The 7,036-nt window shown below is 41.4% G+C and overlaps 1 protein-coding gene across 1 annotated transcript in view; it reads right to left on the bottom strand.

The window, feature by feature from the left end:
- LOC103893936 (fructose-1,6-bisphosphatase 1) overlaps positions 1 to 6,815 on the bottom strand; it is an 8,560-nt gene extending 1,745 nt beyond the window's left edge. Inside the window, exons 1-6 of the mRNA XM_009273242.2 lie at positions 6,804 to 6,815; positions 6,030 to 6,082; positions 5,635 to 5,872; positions 4,237 to 4,329; positions 3,056 to 3,199; positions 1,686 to 1,823 (exon numbers count right to left, since the gene is read on the bottom strand). Of these exons, the coding sequence (XP_009271517.1) occupies positions 1,686 to 1,823; positions 3,056 to 3,199; positions 4,237 to 4,329; positions 5,635 to 5,872; positions 6,030 to 6,082; positions 6,804 to 6,815 (678 nt within the window). The remainder of the gene's footprint in view (positions 1 to 1,685; positions 1,824 to 3,055; positions 3,200 to 4,236; positions 4,330 to 5,634; positions 5,873 to 6,029; positions 6,083 to 6,803) is intronic.
- Positions 6,816 to 7,036: the final 221 nt, after the last annotated feature.

Below are 7,036 nucleotides of genomic sequence, written 5' to 3'. Positions count from 1 at the left end.
TGATTTATTAATTTTATTCAAAGTAGTTTTGGAGAAAATTTCAGTTTCCTCCTCATTTTCTAATTGGGAAAATCCAAGGAAAAGGACTGACAGAAAATTTCAGGATAGATGAGTGGTAGTGCCAACAACAGAAAATGCATCCCAGCTCTCCATCAGTGCTCTAACCCTTGGAAAATACTGCATTTTTAGTACCAAAAAGATCAAGTCCTAGGAATTGATGTTGGGGTTTTTTCTTTTGTAGCAGAAAAAAATATCAGGGAGCAAAAGAAGTGATCTTTCCTACTTCTTCTACCCATTTTTGCCAGCTTCTACAACTTTTTTGGTACAAAAAAGTTAATAGTTGACTACTGATGTTATTTCCTTATTATACTCCAGAGAGTACATTTTAATATCTAAATAAACAACACCTTAAGCCTGGCATGATGCCAGATGAAAATAGCAGTCTTTGTTCAAAGCAAGATCAGGAAGTCAAGAAGGGACACGAATACTTAACTATAGCAAATGTTTACACTTCATTGTCAACGTCATAACTCCAGTGATGACGGGCGTAAGGCATGAGAACAGACATGATTTTTACGAGCACTCCTCAGAGCTTTAGGCCTCCTGACACCAGGAAACTGGAGGACCACAAAGCGGACCCTGAAACTACACTAGCTTTTCAAGTGGGAGGCCCCCTCAGGACCCAGCTTGTGTTACCACTGAGCAGTGACCCACTGCCATCCCCACTTGGCTCTCCATCCACTCAGACGCTGCAGTGAAGAAGCCGCAATCTAACACACATGTCAATAAAATTTCTTCATCACCAGAGGAGATTTCCTCTCTACTTGACTACCAAACGCCCACTTTTGCCTCCAGCACTGTTACTCAGGCACCCAGCCAGGAAAGAAGGTTTTTTAAAAAAGAAAGAAAGGAAAGAAAGAGGGAAGGAGGGAGAGGGAGGGAAGGAACGAAGGAGGGAGGGAAGGAAGGAGGGAGGGGGGGAGGGGGGGGGGGAGGGAGGGAGGGAGGGAGGGAAGGAGGGGAGGAAGGAAGGAGGGAGGGACGGAAGGAGGGAAGGAAGGAGGGAGGGAGGGAAGGAGGGGAGGAAGGAAGGAGGGAGGGGGGGAGGGGGGGGGGGAAGAAAGGAAGGAAGGAAGTAAGGGAGGAAGGAAGGAAGGGAGGAAGGAAGGAGGGAGGGGAGGAGGGAGGGAGGGGGGGAGGGGGGGGGGGAAGAAAGGAAGGAAGGAGGGAGGGAGGGAAGGAGGGAGGGAGGGAGGGGGGGGGGAAGGGAAGGAGGGGGGGAGGGAGGGGGGGAGGGGGGGGGGGAAGAAAGGAAGGAAGGAAGTAAGGGAGGAAGGAAGGAGGGAGGGGGGGAGGGGGGGGGGGAAGAAAGGAAGGAAGGAAGTAAGGAAGGAAGGAAGTAAGGAAGGAAGGAAGTAAGGAAGGAAGGAAGGAAGGAGGGGGAGAGAGAGAGAGAGAAGACAGAAAAGAAAGATTAAAGAGGTGCAATGCAGTACTGAATGATGGTGAAATATCTGGTCACATCAACTGCTGCTCTAATTATCAGTCCTACATGAAGATATATTTTAAATAGACAAGAGAGGAAAACAAGCCCTGAACAGTGCATGAGACAGTGATTGATCATAAAGTTTGAAATTATGAGTGTTGCTTGTCATCAGAAGTTTATCTGAAATGGGATCTTCTACCTCAGGGAATTTCTTCTTTTTGAGATACTCTGTGACTGCAGGATCGAAGTATTTAGCATAGCCTTCATTGAGACTGTAGATATTTCCCTTCTTTTTGATTTTCACATCTCTATCCACTAAAATGAATTCTCCAATTGCCTAACAATAAGAAAGAAAAACAATTTGAGCTCATTTATTGACAAACCACAGCAAAAACCAATCATACACACAGTTTAGGAAAAAATTTACTGCAGCTGCCACTTTCTTCAGTAATTCAGTACCCACGAAAAAGTGGTATTTGTAGTCTAGATGAGAAGTGTTTTGTTTATCCATAAAACACAGAGAGACCATGAATCCTGGGGTCATGCAACTTTCTTCATACTACCATTCCCAGCTCTCTATCACTTTTCTATGCCAAAAAATGCTGTTGCCTGTAAATTTATTTAGCTCTCCACTCTTTTGCTAGACTTGCAATAAAAGTACAGCTCTGAGGAGTTTGGAAACTGAGAGTGCCGGTTGAAGCAATGCATAAACCTCTTCAAATAGCTATACATATTAATAAATTCCAATTTGTCTTAGCTTCGGCTAACTGGAAGACTGGAATCAAGCAAGCCAATCTCTGTAACCAAGGGCTGGTCTGTTTAGTTTTCACTGAAGTAAATTTCCAAGTTAGTGCTAAAAATAAAATAACATGCACGCATGCTCAAAGTTAAATATGCTATGTGAATACAGACAAAAATACATGCAGCTACTTAAGCTGTTACTTAACAGGGAGCACCAAGTTGTATTTCTTGCTGCTTGACCACTGCAGGTTCTAAAACTTTAATACTGGCAGGTGGCACAGCCTGACTAACTGATTACAGAAAAACGGGTCACTAAAGCAAACTACTTTCTGCTATGATCAACATGACTTTTATTTTAAAACTCATGCAGTCAATGCGTGCTAGAACGTCAAACGCACCCACACACGTCACTTACTCTTTTACACATCATGGTGGGATCTGAAAACACAGAAGAAGGTTAAATATTTCTGTTTCTCTGGTTTACTACGGTCCTAGCATTAAGGAAAAGACAAACAGATCTTAAAGGGCATTCTGCATTGCAGAAAACAGCTTATTTTAACTACCAGATGATTTGGCACATGCTGTATATTTGCTTCACTGACTTGGCTGCCTTCCCGTTGTTGAGTCACACATAGCACCGCTGCAGCGGGCAGGAAGAATGCAAACATCTCTTGACATTATTGCTGATGGCTTATTAAGTGTACTTCATGTCTCCACGTTAGCTTGAAAATTGCTCCTTTGTTTGATTTTTCGGGGGGACAAACAGTTCTCATAGACAGTACCATGTTATCCCTGAACAAGAAACAAAGAAACAGAAGACATTCTCACCGGATCCAGCATGAAACAGTTGACACCTCCAGCAGAAGTGGCCAGTACCAGCATTGTGGCACTCCCATACAGAGCATAACCAGCTGCCACAAGATTACGCCCGGGTTGTAAAGCATCTTTCCCGGAAGGTTCATCAGGGGACACCTAGAATAAGAAGGAGCATAGCCAACTTTACTTCATTGCTATAGCTGGTACATAACTGGACTCTCTGGGATAGGGATGGTCTTCTACTCCATATCCATGCGTGAGGTGTCACAAATGCTTCCATGATCCACAACTGAGATTCCTACTGGATGCACTAATACAAATTATATGGAGGAGACAAACACATTGATCTTGAAATGCTCTTGTATAAGCCTAGTTGGAATGCAGGAAGCAGGAAAGGATTAAGGAGATAATATAGAGCTGTGTAACTCCTTGTAGGTGATGATGAACACAGCTCGGAGGAAAACTCCGAGGCACAGTTGAAAAGCAAGCAATGAAACATGACTCACGGAGTTTACAGCTGATCAAAAGTACTTGGGATTTTTTGGGGTTTTTTTGCTTCATACAAAAATGAAGTTGAAGTTTGGGACGTATGACAACATACAAAAGATTATTAAAATGGACAATTGGGTGCGTTTTATCTGACTTACTTTTTCCCCCATCTAGTGACATGTAAGTCTGGTATTTCAAGCTCCTTCAGACAGGGTTTCTGCCTTTCAGAGTGAATTAGACACTTCAAATGCACATGCCATGTTTCAGCTCTGGTTTGTGTTTGAAGCCTGTCCTCAGGCTACGAGGACTATTAGTACAGAGAACAAGAAAACCTGAAAGCACATTCCCCAAGCAGATGACAACCACGTGGTATTTTGTCTCAACACAAATATTCATGAAATCTAAGACCTGATTTGTTTGTAAGGGGTAATTCCTTTAGCTGGCTAATTAAATATCAGCCAGCTTAATTAAATATCAGGCTTCCATGTACATATAGGTACCTCATCTTCTAAAAGAGTAATGCAAATCCCTCACAAATGTTTTATACAAGTGTCTGTGAAACAGCAGATTTAACTTAAAGCTGGTCCTGAGAGTCTCTTTCACAAACAAGTTTAGTTAGATTTTATTAAGTCTTCACATGCAATTATATTTCATCAAAAGTTGCACAATAACAGTTTTTCCTATCCTACATGAAAGCATTTTACCTTTCTATAGATGGCAAAGATGGTCCCAATGGAAACAAGACAGTCAATGTTCGATGAGCCATCTAGAGGGTCTATGCAGACTATGTATTTACCCTAGAAAATACAAAAGAGAGAACAACTAGATTAGTGACATTATTTACCCACTTCCCCCAGATAAAAATACTTCAGTAGGTAAATTTTCTCAGAGACTTTCAAAGCAACATAAACTAAAAGGCTTATATAGTTTATGAAGGAAATGAATTCAAATGTTAGAAATTCTTTGGCCCACGTTTCATTCTTGATTACAACTGTGCGATTTGTGCCACAGCAGAAGCTGGGAACTCTTTAAAGTAAGCAATAGATGATGAGACAGGAAAGGTGAAGTTTTCCTACATGATTTTTAATATATATAAAAAAGAGAATACTTTTAAATTATTAGTTTCGCTTCATCTATTTAATTAATGCTGACCCATTTTGATAGACATCCTGTAGTATCTACTCATCTCTAACAAAATTACTTTCTGAATTATAAGGAAAAAGGCAAATGAAGAAGATCAGCCTTTTTCTAAAGCTAAAATTAGAGAGATTAGAAAGGCCTTTAACACTTAACATTCATAAACTATACATTTCACTTTACTGCATGTTCCACTTTAAACACTGCAGTGAAACTCTGCGCTCTGAATGGACAGATGCTTAAAAATTATCTTAGCCAATCTGTGGTCTTATCCTGTTTTTTGGGGGTTTTCCCCCAAAAAAAAAAGAATGGTCCCTGCCTATTGCTGTATGAAGGATTCCTGTAGGTACAGGAAATTGCCAGTACAGGGAAAACAGCTGAATCAACTGTACCTTTTAAATAGCTTGTTTCCCCCTTATTTTATCCACAGTCATTTTAATAATCACGTGTAACAACAGTAAGTGTTCATTTGCTTTTTGTGAATAGAAATAATAATAAATAAAAAATATTTTTCTTTCATTGTTATTAGGTCTTTCATGGGCTTCAAGGAGAATTTGCCTGAACTCAAGATTTGACCTGCACAGAACAGCTCCTCAGTGTCCTACCGACAAAGCTACTTTACAAAAGGGCTTGGCTGACTCAGAGAATAGTTCCAGAGATCAGATGGGATAAAAAAGAAATAAGTTTCCTCCACAATTAAGAAAAGGTGGGAAAAAAAGAAGGTGGGGAGGAACAACAGAGAAAAAAATTAAAACAACAAACATCAGTCTCGAGAGCAGAAATAACAGAGAGGACAAATGTTGACTGACACTCCCTCCACCACCCCGACCCCCCTTCATTTGCCAATATAGAAAAGTACACGTTTTCTGAAATTTTTATCTCAGTTTCAGTTTTTCAGATCTGAAGCAATACACCTGTAAAGGCTGATTTGAAATCAAGCAGGGAGAACCTTTGAAGCTACTAACCCTTTTTTCAGTTTCCACTATCACAGCATCTTTGTTTTCTTCTGACACGATAACACATGTACTGAAGGATGACTTGAGCATATTAATCACCAGGTCATTGGAAAGGATGTCCAACTTCTTTACTTGATCTCCTGTCACATTGGTAGACCCAGCAATTCCATAGCTAGAGCAATGGCAAGAGAGAGCATTCCGTGAGAACGGGGCACTACATCTTCCAAAGCGCCCTGTTTCTGGCAACCTGATATTTGTAAAACAAACAGCACTTTTGGATGATATCTCAGTTCTCTAAGCCTGTTTTTTACTGCCCAGCGGATTCTTGCTGAGACCTGCTAGCGTTAGCTGTGGTGGCAAATCTGGAAGACACGGAACGTGAGGAACACGAAACAAGGAATCACCTTTCAATAGTCCCTAAACTATAGGCAAACATAGCCAGAGCAGGCTGTGAAGGCTGAATTACAATAATTGTGTTATTTAATGAGCTCTTAACTTTAAGACCTAAATGCTGCCCCTGAATCCTAGGCTCCGATATTATAGCTGCATACCATAAAAGCTAAGACTTCATTAGAAAATGTACACTTAGAAAGTAACAATGAATCTGAACGACACTAGTTACACTATAACTTCCTATGTAATTTGCTCCTGGTTAGCAATATGATGTACAAATTGCAGTAGAAACACTTTGCTCACAGATAAATCAACATTTTTATGGTTCAATGTTTTCCGTTTTGATTCTAAGTAGTAAACATTTCCTTGGCAGCAAAACTGAGGAGTACAAATACGAAACACAAATAAAACCCTGCCAACTAATCAGAATCGAACCATCTGGCATCAGGAAGTACCAGGAGACCTTGTGGTAGGTGATTTCGAAAGCATGCAAAACAGAGAGAGGGGAAGTTTAGCGCTCAGAAGAGAAAAACAATCATCAGCTCCACACACATTTAGATGACTCTTACGTACTTCAGCTACAATTCATTGATTAGGCTGAATACTGGTACTTCAGGTTTTCATAATAACGCTGAACATGCTACTTTGAATGTACTGTATTTCTTCAGTTTAATGCATGAGGCAAAGAAAAAGACCTGCTATAATTCTCTCTTTCTCTCTCTCTCTGCTACAGTGGCTTGAACATTTTTCTGCAAGTGTGAAAGTGCTTTTAGAAAACAACATACTTGGAACACCATGCTTGCGAGCGGAGACACAAATCCTCATCCTAAGAGCAAAAACTCCTTACGGCCAGCAGCTACAGCTCTCACACCTCCCCTGTTGGGGAGTCCTGGGAGGGGACGGCAGGGTGCCCTGCGCCGGAGCCTGCAGCTGGGAAGGGACTGTGGCTGCCCCAACTGTTCTGCATCTCCGCTGCTGGGCAGCACTGGGCATACAGCTGAGTGTGGGGACGATCCAA

This window comes from Aptenodytes forsteri, unplaced genomic scaffold (genome assembly GCF_000699145.1).
Source record: "Aptenodytes forsteri isolate BGI_AS27 unplaced genomic scaffold, ASM69914v1 Scaffold154, whole genome shotgun sequence".
In the NCBI taxonomy this organism is placed as follows: Eukaryota; Metazoa; Chordata; class Aves; order Sphenisciformes; family Spheniscidae; genus Aptenodytes; species Aptenodytes forsteri.
This window is presented reverse-complemented; position numbering and strand designations above follow the sequence as displayed.